This window comes from Capricornis sumatraensis, chromosome 4 (genome assembly GCF_032405125.1).
Source record: "Capricornis sumatraensis isolate serow.1 chromosome 4, serow.2, whole genome shotgun sequence".
NCBI lineage: Eukaryota > Metazoa > Chordata > Mammalia > Artiodactyla > Bovidae > Capricornis > Capricornis sumatraensis.
Window position 1 is genome coordinate 160,967,275 of NC_091072.1, and position 21,053 is coordinate 160,988,327.

A 21,053-nucleotide genomic window follows, 5' to 3' on the forward strand; every position below is an offset into this window, starting at 1 on the left:
TCGTAGGTTGAGTTCCCAAGAGAACAAGGCTGCGCTTGGAGTCCAGGGTGGCAGGGAGATGGGAGATGGGGGGGACCGGGCAGTGGCCTGGCAGGGCCACAGCGGTACCCAGAGAGGCCCCTCGGAGGCTGGGAGGGGGCTTGGTGGGGAACGCGGAGGCCTGTGGGTCCTGGCATGATGGGCTGAGTCGGGTGTGGAGCTGTGGGCTGGGGGCTCTGATGGTTGGGGTTGTCCCTGAAGTTCCTGGTGGGTGCAGATGCTGAGCGCCCGGTGTGGGGGTTGTAGCTGGAGAGGGAGGGGGGCACAGGTGTGGAGAGACTGCCCCAGAGCCGAGGTCAGGGTCCTGAAGTGACCCACCCGCTTAGCTCAGGCCCGCACCCCCACCCCGGGAAGTCACACCCCCTCCCCAGGTGCAACCCCCAGGCCCGGCCGCAGGCTGGGCTCTCCTGGCCCAGGCGTGCTCTGCCTGGAGCTGGTGTTGGGCCTGTCCTTGGCGCGTGAGCGGGGGCAGGCAGGCTGGGGACGGGTCCCCCAAAGTCCTGCTCACGTCCCCTCGGAGGACGGTGACTCATGGTTCTGTTTGGTTGGCTCCTTTTAGGGACAGTTTATCGTTTGGCCTGAGTCATCTCTAGGCTTGAGATAACGGTACCCAGCAGAGGCCTCCCTCTCAGCTGGGGTCCCTTCCTTGCCCTGTGTATCCCCCTCCCAGGGCCACCATCCCGCATTTGGGCCCCGGGAGGCCCTCCAGGGAGCACTGGGGCCCCCAGGCAGGGCGGGGACTGCATGCTGGCCGCTCGGGTGGGGCTCAGGGTCTTGCTGAGATGGGACCTCATTTGACCCCCAGGCCTCTACGCCGGAATCAAGTTTTTCCTTATCGATTTTATCTTCAAACGCTGCCCGAGGCTGCGAGCCAAGTACGACACTCCTTACATCATTTGGAAGAGCCTCCCCACGGACCCCCAGCTCAAGGAGCGCTCCAGCACCGCCGTGTCGCGCAGGGTAGGCCGTGTGCCAGCTGGGGAGGCCTGCCTGCCCGCCCCGCTGTGCCTCGCACCCGCTCCCGGGGAGGCGCTGATCTCGGGGAACCTGGAAATGAAACAGCCGTGGGGCAGATTCCCCGTGACCGGCTCCACTGTCCCAAAGGTCCAGGGTGACTGTCCCAGGGCCAGACAGCCCTGGGCAGGGGACGGCTGTTGGCGGAGGTCCCCACCACCTGAAGGACCCCTGCCCATCCAGACTGGCTGGGGAGCAGGCCCTGCCCCGCCAGGTGGGCCCCAGGCCCCAGGCAGGAGGGTTCAGGGTGCTGGAAGCTGGAGTCCCGGGAGGGCCTGGTCCCTGCTCGCTGGCTCGGAGGCTCGGGCAGCGAGGCTGAGACGGCACATCCGGTGCTCACAGGCTGGTGGAAGGTTGTGTGGGCGTCGGGTGCTGCGTCCAGAGCCAGGACGTGGAGGGCACGCTGGCCTTGCTGGCTTTCTTGGTGTCTCAGACTAGTGGGGAGGTGCTGGGCTCAGCAGGGCTCCGGTGGAGGTGTACGAGGGCTTCCTGGAAGAGGTACCTCAGGTTTCAGCCTTGTGTTTTGGTGTCCAGTGATGCCTTGATGTCTCTGTCTGTGGGAGGAAAGCCCTGGGTCAAGCACAGGCCAGGCTTCCTGGATTCTGGGACCGCGAGGCTTGTTGGGGGCCTGAACTCACAGGCCAGGTGTGCAGCACACACCTCACTGAAGCCGTGGGTGGGCTCTGGTCACACAGACCCAAGTGGACCCAAGGGGTGAGGGCCCACCTTAAGCAGGCTCCCTAAGCGTCTTAACCAGAGAGCTGGGAGGCGGGCTTCCTGGGATGGAGGGTGACCCTGCTGGGCGTCCCACGGCCTGTGTGTTTCAGCACACGGCTCACTCAGCAGGTGGTCGTGACGTTGTGTCACACGGCCCCTGCCCCTCCTTCTGTCGTGGTCCCGTGTGTATTGTCCCTTCCGGAAGGCCGGCTGTCGGGACTCGACAAGGTGCGGCGTCCATGTGGACGCCCCTCCCACCCTGGGGCCGTGCGTGGCCGTGGTTGACTGACTGATGTTGCTCTCGGTGGCCGGGGCTTCGGCCGGCCTGGTGTGGGGGGCTGTGCGTGGCTGTGGTTGACTGTCTGAGTAGTCAGTGGCCGGGGCCTCGGCTGGCCTGGTGTCCGCAGCGTGGCTGTGAGCTGCCCCAGGGCTGAGCACTGGCCAGCCCCACACTGACCGCGCGAGCTGGCTCGGGCTTGGCTCAGTGGCTGGGATGGGGCGTTGTGAGAAGGGGCCCCTCGCGGCCAGGCTGCTCTGCGCAGGGGGGGGGGCTCGTGGGGCAAGGAGGACCGGGTCCCCCAGGGGCCCTCCTGCGGGGTGCACCCACGCCTGGGTGTGCCTGCCTCTCCCCTTGGCCGCGTGTGCAGCTGGGCCCGGGGTGGGGGACGACCGTGTGCACCCACCTCGGCGGGTGGCGCTCACCGGCGCCTGGGCCTCCGCAGCTGCAGACGGCTTCCTCCAGGAGCTGTGTGTCCAGCGCACCTGCTGGCCTGAGCAGGGACGAGGACGCTGGCCGCCTGCATGGCGCCAAGAAGGGCAACTTCCACGAGATCTTCAACCTGACGGAGAATGAGCGTCCGCTGGCGGGTATGTGTGTGCTGAGCCCGTGGCCAGGCCCGGCAGCTCACCTGCCCCGGTGCTGGGACCCAAAGGCAGGGACGGGCGTTGGGGCTGGGGGAGGGCCCCCTGGGCCAGAGGTTGGAGCGGCCAGGCGCATCTGCGGCGGGCGGTCTGGCAGCAGAAAGGCAAGCAGGCATGGGCAGGGCGGCTTAGACGTTGTGGCCTCTGTCGTGTGTGACCTCGGCTGGCAGAAGACCTTTACAAAGCTTCAGCCTTGAGCTTCTCCCGAGCCTTCTTCCTCCTGACCTGGCCCTTGACCTGTGTGCTCTGAGAGCCGTGGCCCAGTTTGACCCGTTTAAACCAGGCTTTGCCTTCACGCCCCTGCCCACTCACTGGGAAGGGGCGCCCATTTCCCACAGCTTCAGCCCCCGCCACTCCCAACCCCGCGGGTTTCTCTGATGGTGGAGCGCGAGCCTCGGACGTTCCGAGAAGCCAGCATTGACGCTCCCAGCGTGAGTCCGGGGCGCGCGTCTCCGGGGGAACGTCTCGACCAAGTCCTGTCCGGCTTTGTCCCCGTTAGTGTGTGAGAACGGCTGGCGGTGCTGCTTGATAAACCGGGACCGGAAGATGCCGACTGACTACATCAGAAACGGGGTCCTGTATGTGACGGAGAAGTGAGTGAGCCGTGGGCGGGGCGCAGGTGGGCACGGCCCCGGGGGCGGCCGGGGTCTGAGCAGGCATCCTCCCGGTCCAGCACCTGCCCAGAGCCGCCCAGAGCCACTGGGCCCAGGCCCTGGAGTCCGGCATGCCATAACCCGGGGTGCCCTGGTGTGCCGTGCTCGTCATTCGGCAGGAACCCCCTCCCTGGCCTGGGCCGGCAGGCTCCTTGTTCATCTCCATTTGGGACGAGGTGGCCCAGCTGCCCTGCGGGGATGGGGGTTGGGGAGGAGGCCCTGGTCTCAGCCTGGGGGGCCCCCTGACCACCTCGTCCCCCACACTCCGCCGAGGATCACGCCTCCCTCCCTTCCCGCTTGCTGGAGCTTCTGGCCCGGCAGACCCCACTGGGCCTCGGGTGCACACATCTCCCATAGGGCGCCCCGCGGGGCTCATTGCGGAACCGTTGAGTGGGGTTCGGTGGGAGCACTGGGCTTCAGACTCAAGAAGCCATAGGACTCTGTAAAAGCGAAACCGTTTGTAGGAAGCCGGCGTGTCTCGGCCAGTGATGGGGGCCCCGTGTCCGGGCTGCGGGTCAGCTGCTGGCGTGGGCCTCCTGGTTCACGTGCCGGGCTCTGTCCACTCCCCGACCCCCCCGTAGTTACCTGTGCTTTGAAAGCTCCAAGTCCGGCTCTTCCAAGAGGAACAAAGTCATCAAACTGGTGGACATCACGGACATCCAGAAGGTGGGTGCCACGCCCATCTCAGGAGCGGGGGGCCACCCTGGGAGCGGGGTCGGTCAGAGCGAAGCGCGGGGCCGTGTGGACCGTCGGGCTGTGCTCCTGGGCGGCGTCTGCGCAGGCACGCGATCCATCCGCGTTCTCTGGCTGGCGAGGCCCGGGCCCGTGGGGGTCTTGCCGTCCGGGGCTCCGTGGAGGAGAAGGTCCTGGGGTGCGGGGAGGTTGGCGCTGACCCCAGGAGAGCCCCAGGGTGACGCGCCTGCTGCCTGCTTTCAGTACAAGGTCCTCTCTGTCCTGCCGGGGTCGGGCATGGGGATTGCCGTGTCCACGCCGTCGACCCAGAAGGTAAAGGTGCTGGCCGGGGCCCCGGGGTGGGGTGGGCTGGGGGTGGGGTCTGCCCGCGTGGCCTGGTCCCGCTGGCCCTGGCCCGTGTGGACTCCCACCTGCGCCTGTTTGCTCCCTCCCGCCAGCCGCTGGTGTTCGGCGCCATGGTACACAGAGACGAGGCGTTCGAGACCATCTTCAGCCAGTACATGAAGATCACGTCCGCAGCCGCCGCCGGCAGCGACAGCTAGTGCTGACTCCCCTGGACGCCGCTGGGAGGTTTTCTTTTTCTTTTCTCTTAACAGTTTGGTAGTGGGAAAAAAAAATCGGACATCCTCATGATCTTTTGCAATAATCCCCCTGGATGTGTGATTTCCATTGTGTTGACCCTGCGTTTTGTAGACCCCTTCATGCAGGGGTCGGGGCTCTTGAGGGCTCGTCCCGTGGATGCGGGGCCACCGGGAAGGACGATGACATACGGGCTCCGCCGCCAGGCATGGCCGGGCCCCCTTGGTCCCCGCGGGGCAGAGGCCGCCCAGCCCGGTCCCAGGTGCCAGCGGCTCTTCTGCACCAAAGCCATAGGAGGAGCACGCAGGGCCTCCCCATGGAGAGGGACGCCCGCGACGCGTGAGGGGGGCCCCTGCCAGCCTCCGTGAACGGGCCGGCCCTTCAAAGAGGCCCCCGCGCGTGTGTTGGGAGCACGATGCCGGCCAGCCGCTCGGGGGCCCGAGATCAGCCTCGGGGGGATGCGGAGAGGCCGAGGACGACAGCCGCTTGGGGGCTCCAGGCTTCGGGGCTCGTGCCAGCTTCCAGGCTGCAGGGCCAGCTGGCTGAGGGGCTCCTGGGCTGGAGCAGGAAGGACGGGGGCGCCCCAGGCCCCCCAAGGCGGGTTGTGAGAGGTGCTGAGCCTGCCTGGCGTTGGCAGCAGCACAGAGCAGAGCCCAGAGGCCGGCCCGCACCCGTGCGCCCCCAGGCGGAGGGGAGTGGGGTCCTCGCAGGCCTGGCATCAGAAGCCAGCAAGGCGTCGGGACTGGCCCGAGGCCTCGGGGATGGACACGCCGAGCCGCTGAGCACACTTCCAACCATGGGCCCCGCCGGCCCTCAGCTTGTCCCGCATCCCCGGGTGTCACTGGGATTGTTTTTTGAAGAAACAGAAGATTATATTTTTTACAGAGAGCAAGCTGTTTTTCTTATTTTTGTATCATTTTTCAGATGTGATTTTTACCTTTGCTCCTAATTTGCTGGTTGGGTGAGTGACATGGTGGCCTTGCTCAGGTCACACCCCCAGAGGGGTCCCCCGCCCCCACGGGGAGCCTCCCCCACCAGCTCCCAAAGCACATGCCCTGGTCCGGACTGTACGTGCGGGGCCAGCCTGGCTCCTCGTCCCCCTGGCGCTGGGATCTTGTGATTCTGCAGGTCGACCTTGAACAGACTTAGGCGGAGCCCACCCTCAGCCTGGGCTTTGGACCCTGGTCAGCGCAGGTGGACTGAGTCTCAGGGGCTGGGTGAGGGTCCACAGCCAGTGGGGACCCCCTCCGGGCCCGAGGCAGGCAAGGTGGGCCCTGGACTGGGTCCAGGACGACTGCGGGGGCGACACCTGAGGGTGTTGCCGGGGCCACTGTGTGCTCAGCGTGTGCCCCCAAGCCCGGGGCGGGGGCCCTGCGGGGAGCGGACTTGCTGTCTTCAGCCGCGTGGCTCGGTTTGAGTCCCTTCCAAGGAGAAAGGGAGATGAAAACTGACCATGTGCTGCAGGCGGCCGCCAGGAGCCGAGGCGGGCCCTGCCTGGAAGCCCGGGGCCTCCACCGGGAAGGGCGCAGGCCCGGGAGACGCCCTGTCGGTGAGAGCCTGTGTTGTTTTTACTGAATCGTGTAAATCTGGGCAGACGTTTAATTTCTGCGACTAATCGCGGAACTAGATTGAATGTTAACATTTTTTATGTCTGAAGCTTGAGTCTGTTTTCACTCTGTAAAAGCTCGTTACCAGTGTAGCTTTTGTTCAACAAAAGGATTGTACTGTATGAAGAACTAATTGAAAAAAAATTCTCCTGTAACATTTCTTTTTTTTAAAGAAAACCTTGTTTAAAGAAAAAAGTCTTGTATAAATTATAAATTTTTATTTAAATAAACCTGGAACGTGTTGTGCTCACAGTAGGGGAGGGTGTGGGGTGGCTTTCTTGGCAGGGTCCCGTGGCCAGGAGCACTGGAGGGCAGTGGGGTTTTGGCGTCAAGGCCGAGGGGTGAGGTGGGCCCCCCGGGAGTGAGCCGTGGGGGCAGGGCAGGGGGGCTGTGCACACAGACAGGCTGGGAGCAGGGAGGCAGAGGCCGGCGTCCAGAAGAAGGAAGCCAGTGATGAGTGGTGGCCGGCGGGGAGGGGTGTCCAGGGGCTGGCACACACCCTGGAGGTGGGGGGAGCTCAGGCCTGGCCTCCCGGGGGGCCGTGGGCATCTCTGGGGCTGGGTGCTGCTTGTAGCCCCTGCCCCGAGGCTGAGAGGTGGGAGGCGGAGGGGCCCTGGCCAGAGGGGTCCTCGGTAGCACGTGTGGTTCTGCGGGTCCACTCGCTGCCACTGGACACAGACGCAGGAACCTGGCTGGCTTCTGCAACCACTGGGGCCGTGTGGTGCAGGGCAGGGGGTCTGGGGACAGAAGGGGGAGACGGGAGCACAGAGCGGATGAAATGAACGTTTTTGTTCTTGAATTGGGGCTCTCTCCACGGGTGGTGCTGTTTACAGCATGGCATTTGGGGAGTGGATTTTACGACTGATGGACACGTAAGTAAGGAGGCCACACACTGACCAAAGGGGGCGCTCATGGTGGACCAAGAACTGGGTCTGGTCCGGTTCTCCCCACGGTAACCAATTGGCAGAGCTGATTCCAAAGTTATTTGCTGAAACAGAGACTCGAGTGAGATGTGAGGGACCCTGAAGACGGCAGGGGTGTCGGGGACCGGCAGCTGTGGTCCGTGATCCGAGGGAGACCCTAGTGTCTGGCTGGCTGAGATCTGCCCCGAAACCACTGGGACAGGAAGCCCAGCCCCTTCCTCTTGTGGACCCAGCGTCCTCCACTGTCAAGGGCTGGCATCCCACCAAGGTCGTAAAGGAAGACAGACATTCCAGTATCTGTGTCTACAGACAGTCCCCAGGCCTGCAGATAAATGAGGCAAGCTTTCTGGATGTAATCCCATTCATAAAAAACAACTGCGCTTGTACTTAAAGGAGAGTAGCCTCACAATAACGCTGTTTTTAAGAACAAATCCGAATAAAATTGAGAGATGTGGAAAAATTATAAAGCTCTATTAAAAGATGAATGAGGACTGACGTAAATGAAAACATATGCAATGTTAATAGACTGGAAAATTTCATTTCATGATGAAAATGTCTTCAGTTCAGTCAGTTCAGTTTAGTCGCTCACTCGTGTCTGACTCTTTGCGACCCCATGAATCGCAGCACGCCAGGCCTCCCTGTCCATCACCAACTCCAGGAGTTCACTCAGACTCACGTCCATCGAGTCCGTGATGCCATCCAGCCATCTCATCCTGGGTCGTCCCCTTCTCCTCCTGCCCCCAATCCTTCCCAGCATCAGGGTCTTTTCCAGTGAGTCAACTCTTTGCATGAAGTGGCCAAAGTTCTGGAGCTTCAGCTTTAGCATCAGTCCTTCCAAAGAAATCCCAGGGCTGATCTCCTTCAGAATGGACTGGTTGGATCTCCTTGCAGTCCAAGGGACTCTCAAGAGTCTTCTCCAACACCACAGTTCAAAAGCATCCATTCTTCGGCGCTCAGCCTTCTTCACAGTCCAACTCTCACATCCATACTGGAAAAACCATAGCCTTGACTAGACGGACCTTAGTCGGCAAAGTAATGTCTGCTTTTGAAACGACTTAACACCCTCTAAATGAAACAAGCTCCAGAAAATGACACCGTACGATCACTTTATGTAAGGAGCAAACCCTGCAAGACTGAACACACTGTCTGAGGATGTGAACACATAGGGGAGGGAAGAAGCCTTTCTCTGCCCTCTTAGGTTCAGTTCCTGGGGTCTGCAAGTTAAATCAACAAAAGGCAAGTTAGGAGAGAAGGCATAGAGTTTTTATTTAGTGCTAATATTTACGTATTTTTTTGTTCCTGGAGGCCTTTGTAGAAAGAGTCTGACCCAAAGAGGCGGTCAGACTCAGGGTTTTATATGCCGTTTTAATAAAAGGCAATAAATATGTCAAGAAATGACAAGATAAAGAAAAGGGAGCTTGGGCTTCTTGGGTAAACGCACTGAGGGATTTTATCTGCGGGGGACTAATGGAACAGAGTGAAGGTTGCTTGGAAGTTGCTTGGTCGTGTCCGCCTCTTTGCGACTCCATGGACTATACGGTCCCTGGGATTCTCCGGATCAGAATACTGGAGTGGGGAGCCTTCCCTTTCTCCAGGGGATCTTCCCATCCCAGGGATTGAACCCAGGTCTCCTGCATTATGGACAGATTCTTCACCAGCTGAGCCACAGGGGCTGGCTAACGGGAACAGAAGGGTGGTTTTATTACTCAGGTTGGTTTGTCAGCTCGGTGCTGACTCTGTCTCCAGGGACACGGGCAGCCCTGGAGGATCAGGGGGCTCACCTCACAATCAGCAAGGCGTGTCCCTCCAGGCAGACATGGGAGGGGCAGGCAGCTCTGTCTGCATCAGCTGCCGCCTCACTGTCATCTGCTCAGAACCCCCTCGTGCCCAAGTGGACCACGTGGGGAGCTGTGTTCTGATCCCCTCACGAGGGTGAAGCACGCGATTCGCTCCAGCTTTAAAACCATAGTTCCCTCCTCCGTGGGGGCAGGGGAGGCTCGGTCCCCAAGGGCACACGGGGAGGAGCCTGGAGGTGAAGATCAATTCCTTGGCATGGGCAGTAGGCTCACCATTGCTCATTTTATTTAAATTATATGTGTTTCACACACACACAAAAATACTCTGCTTTGAAAGACAACAGGAATTTGTAAGAGAAAAAAAAAGGGCCACATTCTGCCCAAAGTAACAACTTTTATTTGTTTTCTCAAACATATTGGAGCAAATTCACTGTTTTCTAACCTTGAAGCCAGCAAGATTAGAAAGGAAGTTAAGCCACTTTCTGTTGCCACCCCAGTTCTGCGGGGCCGCCGTGAGGGCAGAGTCAGCTGGCGCCGAGGGCCTGGCACACCGGCCGCCCTGGCCTCTGCATGACCAGGAAGAGGGGAACCGCGGCACCACCAAGCACAGGGTCACAACTGGGCCAGCGCTTCTCAGCAACCCCGGGGCCTCCCTGTCCAGCCATCAGTTCCGATTTTTCCTTAAAATCCTGGAGTTTAGGCTCCACCAGAGTCCTGGCTCGTGGGAAGGTCGGAAAGGTCCTCTGGTCCCGGGGTGGGGTCGTCCGCAGCTCCTGGGGTGGGGGTGGGGGTGGGGGCTCAGACAGTCACAGGACCCCCAGGGACAGTTCCAGAATCTGCGGTTTTGAAGGTCAGCAAGCGGTTGGTGAACATGGCCAAGGCCACTGGGGAGCCACGTGGCATTACAGGGGTGGGGTGGGGGGCTCCTTCTTGAACAGAACATGCTTACTCTTGGCCTAGACTCTTTTTCTAGAAACAGCAGTGGGTTTGGGGGCAGACTGGCGATTGACGTTTCCCAGGGACAGTCAAGACTGTGGAGACCCTCTTGGGGACCCTTTAGGAACACGGTCTCCTGAAAAACCCGTCGAAGCTGCCCTGGGTGGGAATGAGACAGGACGTGCCACACGTACGAGTTCTGAGAATGAAAGACATCTGTTAGACGCGAGGGTGACCGCCGGACCCTGTATGGTGGCCGGCGGCCCTCAGGCCGCCTCCTGTAACAGTCGAGCTCCCTTTTCGCAAGTCCAGGCGGGGGCGGCACCCTCTTAGGCCTCAGATGAAGCTGCTGCAGATGCGCTGTCCACCCAGAGAAGCACAAACATGAAACCGGGCCGGGCCAGGCGCCCCCCGGCCCGGGGTGGGGCCCGCACTTGCACAGCACACAAATGAAAACACGGCCAGCGAGGACACTGTTCATGCTCTTCCGGTTTACAGGACGAACCTTGCAATAAATATATGGAAAGAAGTGTGTAGACAACAAAGGCATGGACCTGGATCACGTGTACAGACCCGGGGCTGCGGGAAGGGCGCCCCGGGACAGTGGGGCTCTTGGTCTGAAGTTCATGGGCTGCTTCCCGTCTCCCCACCGAGCCCGGGCCACCAAGCCCAGGCACGGCAGCCCCCGCCATGGGGAGAGCGCTCGGGGCGTCTAAGCGCTGAGACACTCGCCAGGGCACCACGAGCGGCCGGTTTCCGAGGCTCCTGACCTGTCCTCCCGCCGGATTGTCTAGAAGCGCTGCTGTGACGGGAGTGCAACCTGGGGAGTCCCTCCCGCTCGCTGGACCAGGCTGCCCCGGAGGCAGACGAGGATGTTGCCTTGCAGATGCCCCTAGGCAGACTAGGACATCGTTGCCTTGTAGATGCGGGAGACAGGAAGGGCCCAGACGTGCTGCTCTAATTGCGAGGGAAGAGCCAAGTGCTACAAAGCAAACCGCTACTCAGCAGGCGCTGACCACCAGCGCCGCAGGGCAGGTCCTGCCGAGCAGCCCAGGGGCCCCACGGACGCGCCGCCCCTGAGTTGCTGCGTTGGAGCCACGGGCGGGCCATCCGCGCGGCTGCAATCTAAGGGGCTGGCTCCCCAGCCGGCATGGGCCACCTGCAGGGGCTGAGAGAGATGAGATGCAGCCCACAGATGCACACAGAACCAAAAATACCAAATTCGTCCACGAAAATTGCTGACAAAAACGTTATTTTTTCTAAAATCAATATTCAACTATCAAAAATAAATTTCTAAATTTGAATGTATCGCAACATAATTGGTCTGTTGTCATTGTCTAAGACACGGTTCCCACGGCTGGCGCTTAGCCGCGGGACTCCTGCTTGGGGCTTTCTTCGATTCCTCGTGCGAAGAGCCGGACCAGCTGGCAGTGGACCCTGCGGAGACAGAGGGCCACACTGAGACCCCGACCCCGGGCCCGGAGGGGGGGGCGGGTCAGGGGCTCCAGGAAATGTGCTGACACCCCTGAGAGAGGGTGGTGACGGCCAAGCGGAAACCCAGGACTGCGCAGACCCACCGGCGAGCAGAGGGACAGCCCCACGGGCCAGCCCCCGTCCCCCCCCCCGCCAGGTCCGCTCATCAGAACCCAGCCGACGGGGCCACAGGGTGGGTCCCACGAGGAGCACTCTGAGCGCCAGGAGACGCAGTGTGGGAGGTGAGGGGCCCCACCTTCCACCGCAAGCACAGCATGTGAGCCTGGGGCTTGGAGGTCTGCAGGGGCTCCTGGGCCCACCCCCACCCCGGCAGGGCCTCCTCCCCACGTCATGAATGACGTCACAGGCGCCTCAGCGACGCTGCGGCATAAAACCCCCCGAAGTGACGCGCTGCTCCAGGTGCTCCAGGCACCGCAGTCTCTGTCAAGATGCACGGGCTCTATTTCGCGAGAGAACCTTTCCTAACTGTCGACCGTGCCTGAGCCGGCATTAAAAATGCTTGCATTTCCTGAACTTGTGAGGTGAGCCTACCGAAGGCGGAGCCCTGCACACAGGACCGCAGGACGGGTTTTCTTGGGACCTTGGAGCCCTCCTGCCCTGAGATGCAAGGCGTGAGGTCACTGCCACACTGGCTGCGCCCTGGCTGCAAGAGCAGGGACGAGCAGGCTGGGGCTCGGGGAGGCTGGAGAGCCTGCTCCTGCCCGTGGCTTTGCTTGGACGCCAAGGGTAGAGAGGCCCGGCTGGGGTCAGTGGCTGGTTGCCTGAGAAGCCATCTACAGTGGGGTTACAGGCGAGGACGCGCAGCATGTCGAAACGCAGAAGCTGTGCCCCCAGCTGTCCTTCCGGGCTGCAGGGGTGGGGCTCGTGCCTGCTCGTGGGCACCTTCCTCACGTAACCCACTCACTATGGTCAACGAGGGTCCAGTTTGGTTTGCTTAAAGTAGGCGTCCCTGGTGGCCCAGACAGTAAGGAATCTGCCTGCAGTGCAGAAGACCCAAGTTCTTCCGGGAAGATCCCCTGGAGAAGGAAATGGCAACCCACTCCAGTGTTCTTGCCTGGGAAATGCCATGGACAGAGGAGCCTGGCGGGCTGCAGTCCAAGGTGTCGCCAAGAGTCGGACACGACTAAGCGACTAACACTTTCACGTTCACTTTTCTCTCAAGATCCTAGACGTTTGTAACAGGATAGAAAGAATCCTCCTAGAATTAAACAGTTCCCCTCAATCTGTTAGGGGCTTCCCAGGTGGTGCTAATGGTAAAGAACCTGCCTGCCAATGCAGGAGACTTAAGAGATACAGGTTCGATCCCTGGGTGGGAAGGATCCCCTGGAGGAGGAAATCGCAACCCACTCCAATGTTCTTGCCTGGAGACTCCCCCATGGACAGAGGAGCCGGGCAGGCCAGAGTCCATGGGGTCACAAAAAGTAGGACACAACTAAAGTAACTTAGCACGCTTACACCCACACCTCCATCAACAGCCCTTTTGTTTAAAAAAAAAGAACGCGTTTGACTGTGTCCTTCCATGGGGAAAAAACCTTTCTTGGCGCTTAACATCTCACCTGGTTCTGTAACACATAACATCTCACCTGGATCTGTAACACATATAACCAGACTGCAGATCCCCAAGTCCAAACAACAGGCCTAACGGATTTGGGGCTGGAGGGGCAGGCCTGGCACCTGGGCCTTAGCTCAGCCGTGGGCTCCTCGGGCTGGAGCACGTCCTGATGGTGTCAGTGGACCCAGGGCTCCGAAAGCGCCCACAAAGGGAGTTTGTTACTTTAAGTCGTTAGGAGACAAGAGGGAACAACAGTGCGGGGCGTGGCAGAGAAAGTCAGACGAGGGGCTCCCACCCCCAGCGTCCTCCCAACACTGGCACAAGGGTGTCTCCCGGGCACGCCCGGGCGCGGCGGGCTGCCACATGCCAGGCGGGGGGTGCTGCGTCTGCTCACCTGACCTCGATGGCTGGGCTGCTGAGCACCTCCCCGTCGCAGTTCCAGCTGCTGCTGGAGGCGCGGCAGCAGCAGGAGGTAGGGTGCTCGCTGCACAGCTGTCCCAGCCGCTTCTTCCCGCGGCCCAGCACGCTGCTGTCCTCGTCTTCTGCGGGCTTCGACACAAACTGGAACTTCTTGACGCGATAGACTTCCACGAAGGTGAAGTCGAACTAGCGAGAGACAGCCAGACAGGAACGCGCTCTCAGCGGCGCTGTGCTGGGGGCATGACCACCGTCGGGGGCCTCCCAGCGGGCCCCCCACAACGTGGGGACACGAGAAATGGTCACCACCACACTTAAAACCGGTCTCATCCACGCTGCGTGACACTTATTGAAGAATCCCGTCGTTCCCGAGCAGCGACTTGTACCGTTTTTTACCTTTTTAACAAGCGGTACTTTAAAAGCAACGTGAAAACACCGTTGGACCAGATCTTAGAAAAAACTGAACAGCCATGAACTGTACTACAATCCGAGACGGATCAAGAGTTCCAACTGTCTGGATAGTGTTAGACTCGGGATCCCCCCCAACCCCGCGTCACTACACGCACGGCAGTGACTAAGGGCCTCAGCCCGAAGACCGTGCTCTAAGTGGCCTGCAAGGGCAACAGAAAACCGCACTGCATCAGCCTGTCCTGTCTGCAAACAGGAAGAGAAACACAGGGGAGCGCACGGAGACACTCGCGTCGCCTGGCGCCCAGAGTCAGGGCTTCATAAGCGAGGCTTTATGAGGAGGAAGCGTGACTGAGAGTTCACAGCGGGCGGAAGGCAGGCGGAGGAGCCTACCTCGCACGCACAGCGATCCCCCGCGGGGCCGCCCAGGCGGAGGACGTGCTGGTGCAGGTGGCGTGGAGGCCGGATGGCCCTTACCTGATCGCCCTGGTTGGTGTGCCTGACCAGAAAGCGCAGGAAGTTGAACCGGGAGCACTTCCGGATGAGGATGAGGTCGGAGGAGCCGTCCCCGAGGTGGGCGGCCGGGGAGAGGCCCTGGGGGCTCCGGGGACAAGCGCAGGACATGTTGGCGGCGTTGATGGCCAGGAACTGCCCGCAGAGGACCTTCCACTCCTCCACCTCCTCTGAAGTAGGAGGAAGCATCACAGTTCAGCTGCTCAGTCGTGTCCGACTCTCTGCGACCCCATGGACCGCGCAGCATGCCAGGCCTCCCCGTCCATCACCAACTCCCGGAGCTTGCTCAAACTCATGTCCATCGAGCCGGTGATGCCATCCAACTGTCTCATGCCATGTTAAATTGGGAGCCGGCAGGCGGGGGTGGGCTCCCTACCCCTCGGCATCAGCACAGAGACAGCCCGCCCGCAGTCACCTCGCGAGAGGCAGTCCTCCCCAGGGTTGGGGTGGGGGGCTCTAGGACCACCATCTAGGGCAGGGGTCGCCAGATCTGGCCTGCCACCTGAGTGTGTGTGGCCTGTTAAGACTGAGTTTTACATTTTTAAATGGATGCAGGAAAAAAAAAAATCAAATGAGGAAAGTATTGTGTGATGTATGGAAATGACATGAAACAAATTTCGGCATCCTCAAATAGCCCATGACTTTCATCTAAGGCCTCAGTGAGGCCACTCGCTGAACCCCCAGTTCCAGAGCATTCTGGAGACAGGCGCAGGGTAACTCAGAGGGACACAGCGAGAGGGGCCCTTCCACAAAATCTGCTCTTCCCCAAGGTCCGGCAAAGGCCAAGGGCGCCTGGCCTGGAGGAGCCGAGGAGCGGGTGCCCCACAGAGAGGGGGGAGGGGCCGCCGGGCCCGGACAGCTTACCCGTGCCGTCCAGGCCGTACAGCGACCGCTGCTGCTCCTCCTCCAGCTGCTGCCTGCTCTGTCTGCACACGGGGCACCTGTAGCAGCAACAGCGCCTGGTCGGTGCCGCGCACAACAGGGCCCGTCAGCCCCTCCCGCGCAGCAGGAGGGCAGCCTCGGAGGCGTCACTTAGAAATATTTCCCTTGCACGTTAATTTGAGCTCTCAAAATCAGATCCACTCTTAGAAATTACACAGGCAACATATCCTTCTCGGAAACTTAAGGAAGTTACCAAAAGCCAGGGGCATCCCTTGGGGGCCCTGTGTCGGCTCCGGGGAGGGGTGAGTTTGGCCTGCAGTTGGGGGGGCCACCGGCGGGAGCAGAAACCAGCTGCAGCGCCTGCTGCGGACCCTCCTGAGCCCGTGTTCCCTTTGCACGACAGGTAACACGGCAGCCGTTTGGTCCGGTGGGTGACAAGCGAGTCACGGCTCAGAGCTCAGGGTGTGGGGGACCCCTTCAGGGTTTGGCGGACCCTGGCTGCTGGACATGATGAAACAGCTCCCTCATCTTACACTGCAAGGACCGCCCCACTCACAGCCCGAGATGGTCTTGCTTCCATGTCATCATCTGAACAGAAACACACACGTGAGATGCGCTCACCCCGCCCGGCAGGGTTTCCGGTCCCTTGGGGAGCCCACTGTGTGCTGAGCTGGCAGGAAGGACACTGTGCCTTCGTAGCAGTGATGAGAGAAGAAGGTCTTCAACCCTGAGGACGGAACAAGAGGGAAAGGAGACGCCCGTCAGCTTCACGGAAGGGCTGGCGGGTCGCCGGGGACGCCGGGGACAGAGCGTCCGCAGAAGGACAGGGCCCCTCCGGCCTCGCGCTGAGCCGCTGCCACGGTCTCAGGGCGCTGCAGGCTCCCGGCCACCAGGGCCGCCTTCCCCGTTGGCAGAGGGGGCGTCTCGGCCACCAGGCACCCCTCGTGGCCTTGGGTTCCGCCCGTGAAGCCCGGCGTGCACCCCCAGGCTTGGGCCTGTCGTCCTCAACTCTGGGGTCTCTGGGGCTGCCCCTCATGACAGAACGCTGACTGAGGAGGAGCCGCTCCTCGTGGATAGGTAAAGAGAGCGGCTTCTTGGACGGAACCTAGTCCTGGGGAAGATGCCGCGGAGACGGCCGAAGTGAAGCCGAGGATGTAGAAAACAACACAAACGGGGCTGAGAAGCAGAGGCGGGCCCGAGAGGGCGGACTCCAGCTGTGAAAGAGGGTCTGCTGTGGGTTAAGCGCTATCGAATTTCACTGCAGGCTACGGAGACATCGTTCCTGAGAAGAAGAGTCGATCGATGCGGCCAACTTCACTGTTGTCTTATTTTAAGAAACTGCAACACCCCGCCTTCAGCACCCCCCACCCCGATCCGTCAGCAGCATCACGGAGGCAAGACCCTGTACCCCACAAGGGTTACGACTCACGGAAGGCTCAGACGGTGGTTAGCAGTTTTTAACCATGAAGAACTTTCGGATTAAGGTGCGCGCCTTTTTCAGTTATAACCCTGCTGCACACGGTGCACTTGTGTACACATAGCTTCGTGAGCACAGTGAGAGCAAAAAGCTCACGGGGCCTGCTTTATCCTGACATTTGCTTTCTCAAAGTGGTCTGGAACTGAGCCCTACATGTCTCCAAGGTGTGCCTGTAAATTTTACCCAAAGGTGAACCCTAAGGGGAGTGAGCAGAGACATGACACATTAAACACAGCCAAAAAGGAGCAGCTTCCCTGGTGGCCCGGCGGCTAGAACGCTGCGCATCCACTGCCCAGGGCCTGAGGAATCGGGGAACTAAGATCCCGAAAGCCACGTGGTGCAGCCAAAAAATAAAGATGAATAAGTGGATACAGCCAGGGCATTCACCTCAGCCACAGGAGTGTCAGACTCTGAGCCCTTCATCCTGTCAAGCCCCCTCCCGCATTGGGGCTGCCCTGGTGGCTCTGCTGGGAAAGAATCTGCCTGCAGGGCGAGAGGCCTGGGTTCCATCCCTGGGTTGGGAAGATCCCCTGGAGGAGGGAGAGGCTCCCCACTCCAGTATTCCGGCCTGGAGACCGTACAGTCCACGGTGTCACAAAGAGTCGGACACGACTGAGAGCCTTTCGTTTAAACGCCGAAAGCTGGTGCTGCACACGGCCTGAAAGCGCAGACCCTCCCTGGCTCGTCCGACCTGGGGTCAGTCGGCCTTCATCCTCGGCCCTGCACCTGGGGGCCCGCGCCCCGGGGAGAGCGCGGAGGCTGGGGGTGAGGGAAGGGCGGGAGCCGGGCTACCTGAGAAGTCGTATCTGGCGAGGCCCATCCACCGCTTCTTCTCGCTGTCCTTGATGATGTCCCCGTAGAAGCCGTAGCCCAGCAGGGACACTGAATACCGCAGCAGCGTGCTGTTGTGGTGCACGGCCGACACGTCCATGGACAGCGAGTCCCCTGCGGAGAGAGGCCACGTGGGAGCCGCCCCCGCCCTGGCCCCTGGAACCGAAAGGGGCTGGAAAGCTGCTCTGTGGGGAGGGGATAGCGACAGGGCCAGGAAGCTCGCCAAACGCTGAGCAGACAGTGGCCTTGCGGAGGACGAGGCGCCCGGCTTCTCAGCCGGAAGTCACGAAGGCCCCGCCTGTAAACACGGCCCTTCTGTGACTGCGGGGACTCGGAGTGTAGCACTGCCCTCGGGGACGAGGACAGGGCAGGGGGCCACGTGGGGGCCCTGCAGGCGCCTGGACAGCGCCGAGCAGTGGCGAGCGATGCAGGGCCTCCTGCCCCGGGGACGCGCCGTCTAGAGCTGAGGGGGTCTGTCCCCCCAGGATGATAAGGGGCCGAGTCCTGAGCAGGGAAGAGGGCTGAGAGCAGGGCCAGTGCAGGCGGTGTGGGGAGTGCCGGCCGGGGCACGGGTGCCAGGCGCCCCAAAGCTGGGTGAGGGCCCTGGAGGGTCTGAGCAGCGCTTGTGTTTCTCAAGGTCACCCAAGCTGGAGGCCGGCAGGGGAGGGTGGCAGAGAGGGCCCCGCGGGGGGATGGGCCGGGGCACCAGTGCAGCAAGACAGACGGACGCCCGCGTGCGCCTAGAGCCCTGGGGTCCCGCGAGCCGAGCGCAGCAGTGACGGGGCGCCTACCCACGATGATGTGCAGAGCCGAGGTCTCCGCGTCGTTTGTGCCCACGGTCGAGTAGCACACGCAGTCTGTCGACCCTAAGACGGGGGAGCAAGAACTTGAGATGCTAAGGTGTTTCCGAGTAGGGAAGCAGTAAGCTCTTCTTTCTCTTCCAAGGACTGGGAGCGAGGCCGGCGTGAATGCCGTCTAGCCTACGAAATCAGCCCCCGAGGTCGTTACTGCTTGCTGTTCAGTCACTCAGTCGCGTCCAGCTCTTCGCGACCCCTTGGACTGCAGCACGCCAGGCCTCCCTGTCCATCACCGACTCCCAGACTCATGTCCATCGAGTTGGTGATGCCATCCAACCATCTCATCCTCCGTGTTGCCCTTCTCCTCCTGCCCTCAATCGTTGCCAGCATCAGGGTCTTTTCCAGTGAGTCGGCTCTTTGCATCAGACCGTAGCACTGAGGCTGAGTCATCACGGATGCTGAGACTGACCTTGATTACTATCAAAGAGCTCCTCACAGAGCTTTCAGAGACCTCTTCTGGGCCCTGTGTGGGGCGTGGGGGGTGGATCTTGGGTGGGGGGGCAGGACTTCTCCAGTGCCCGGCTGCTATAAAGATGGGCAGCAGCCCTGGGGCTCCAGACCACCAGCCCCAAGGGGCTCAAGGGGAAGTGCACAGAGGAAAGCTTGTGAGGGTCACAGAAGCGGCACAGGGGACCCGTGGGTCGTGAGAGACCCGGAGCCCCAGCCCAGCCCAGTCCCGGGTCGTCTGTGAAGGGCAGGCGACTTCAGAGCACCCAGCTAGGGTCTGGATCAGTGATACTACGGGTCCTCCCTAGGCTGTCCTGGTTCTAACTGGGTCACCACCTGAGTGGGCAGAGACTCTCCCAGGTGCTTATTTATAGCAGACTCCTACACCCTGCCCCACCCCGAGGTCCTGACTCAGTAGGCTGGGGATAGGGCTGAAACTGAAATTTAACACGTCTGCAGAACTGCTGAAAACCCCAGTCTAGACTTCCCCAAAGTAAACTGACGGGGCCTAGAATTGCACAATAAATATTGCACAGACACACAACCAGCACTGACCGAGACCCATCACAATCACCACCGTGCTAACAGGCACACAGTGCCGGCCGCAGGCAGGGTCCAGACACTGTGTCCACAGACCCCAGAGCATGCTACACGTCCCGCAGCCTACGTGACGTGGGATGGAGCTGCAGGTCCACGGTTGTGAAAAGATGTGCTTGGCCGCAGGCAGCCTTGGTCATCTCTCAGAGCAACAGAACCTGGTCCAGTTTGCGATCAGAGTAAAGACTCTTCAAGTGTTAATAGTTAAGCTAAGCTAACTGATGTCTTCTTATGGCTGGTAACATATAAACTCATAACATACAAATGTGCCCTCTGACTGACTGTGCAACCTCACCAGCATCTTCAGCTAGAAAATGGAGCGAGGGCACCATTCACGCCCGAGCCTGACCCACCAGGGTCCCTGCCGCTGGGGCTCAGACAAGGGCAGGGAGGGCGTCCCCTCCCGGTTAGATGTACGCAAAGCCCCTGCCTCACCTCCTACCCCCTGACTACAGTGGGTTCTTTGAAAGAACGATGTGCTTCCTTGAGTCATGAAACACGCTGAGCCAGCCAACTCGGGACAAGCCAGCCACCTTACACCCCGAGGCCCCCCGCCCTGACACCCAGCCCCGGCTCCAGGCACCAGTCGCTTCTTCCAGGCCGCCTGCTCTCCAGGCTCCCCATCTCCTCCACTGTGCTCCGGGCCCCCACTGCCCACCCACCACCAACGGCCAGCTCTCTGAGAGCACAGACCACCGCCACCACCTGGTGGGAACCTGGTGCCCAGGGAGGAGGGCAGGACCCCTTCCGGCACACAGCTGTGGGCCCACACCAGGTGCGTGGAGAGAAGAGCACACCTGAAATGGACCTGAAGGCAAAGCCACGGGCAACTCGCCCGGCCTGCACCTGGTGGACAGACCCTGACACCCGGACACCTGGCCCTGCCCAGTGGACAGATCCTGACGTCTGGCCCCCTCATAGTGGACAGACGCTGACACCCAGGGGCCCCCAGTGGACAGACCTGGATGCCAAGCCCCTGCCCAGTGGACAGATCCCATCCACCCCAGCCCCTAGTGGACAGACCCCGCCCACCCCTGCCCCCAGTGGACAGACCCCGCCCACCCACCTCCCCCAGTGGACAGACCCCGCCCACCCCAGCCCCCAGTGGACAGAGCCCGACATCGGGCCCACGTACCCGCGGGGATGATGCCGATGCGCAGTGGGCTGGGCACCAGCGTGGCCCGGGGCTGGTTCTGGTCCACACCGGCGTCCCTCTGCGTCCTGCCTACCAGGCCGTGCAGGACCTCACTGAACATGCCATCTCCGCCCACGCACACGATGCTGTCGGAGGAACAGGGGCAGACTCAGCATCCGCGGCGGCTCCTAGCTCCCTGAGGGTCCAGGCAGACCCTTCCCGCCTGCCTGTGCCGCTGGGCTGGCCGGCCCCCACCCACCCACTTTGCTCCTGCTCCCGCCAGAGGGTGTTAGACCCTCTGTGTCTAAGGAGGGGAGCCTTCAGGGCCCGCTGTAGCCACAGGCCGGGCTCTGAGAGGCCTGGGGGACCAAGTGAAGGCGGGGCTGGGACCAGGCCTCAGAGGACGCCCCGGCCCTCCAGCACGGCTGCTGAAAGGTAAGCAGGCAAGACCCACACAGGCCCCTCTTCCCCTGCCAGCCCCTGACCAAGGTCCCCAGGAGCTTGGACCCCGTGGCAGGTGACACACGGCTCCCTCCCGGCCCCTCCCCCACCACGGCCCACTCCC

The 21,053-nt window shown here is 61.3% G+C and overlaps 2 protein-coding genes across 3 annotated transcripts in view; one reads left to right on the top strand and one right to left on the bottom strand.

The window, feature by feature from the left end:
* The window catches only part of GRAMD4 (GRAM domain containing 4), a 36,672-nt gene extending 30,270 nt beyond the window's left edge, over positions 1 to 6,402 (top strand). For both annotated transcript variants that reach the window (XM_068970420.1, XM_068970418.1), the window contains exons 13-18: positions 845 to 999; positions 2,493 to 2,637; positions 3,191 to 3,284; positions 3,926 to 4,010; positions 4,281 to 4,349; positions 4,475 to 6,402. In XM_068970420.1, the coding sequence (XP_068826521.1) occupies positions 845 to 999; positions 2,493 to 2,637; positions 3,191 to 3,284; positions 3,926 to 4,010; positions 4,281 to 4,349; positions 4,475 to 4,579 (653 nt within the window). In that variant the 3' untranslated portion in view covers positions 4,580 to 6,402. The remainder of the gene's footprint in view (positions 1 to 844; positions 1,000 to 2,492; positions 2,638 to 3,190; positions 3,285 to 3,925; positions 4,011 to 4,280; positions 4,350 to 4,474) is intronic.
* Positions 6,403 to 9,345: 2,943 nt separating this feature from the next.
* Positions 9,346 to 21,053, bottom strand: part of CERK (ceramide kinase) — a 36,634-nt gene continuing 24,926 nt past the window's right edge. The window contains exons 7-14 of the mRNA XM_068971564.1: positions 20,489 to 20,634; positions 18,244 to 18,318; positions 17,414 to 17,566; positions 15,766 to 15,871; positions 15,127 to 15,203; positions 14,227 to 14,432; positions 13,319 to 13,530; positions 9,346 to 11,315 (exon numbers count right to left, since the gene is read on the bottom strand). Of these exons, the coding sequence (XP_068827665.1) occupies positions 11,243 to 11,315; positions 13,319 to 13,530; positions 14,227 to 14,432; positions 15,127 to 15,203; positions 15,766 to 15,871; positions 17,414 to 17,566; positions 18,244 to 18,318; positions 20,489 to 20,634 (1,048 nt within the window). The 3' untranslated portion in view covers positions 9,346 to 11,242. The remainder of the gene's footprint in view (positions 11,316 to 13,318; positions 13,531 to 14,226; positions 14,433 to 15,126; positions 15,204 to 15,765; positions 15,872 to 17,413; positions 17,567 to 18,243; positions 18,319 to 20,488; positions 20,635 to 21,053) is intronic.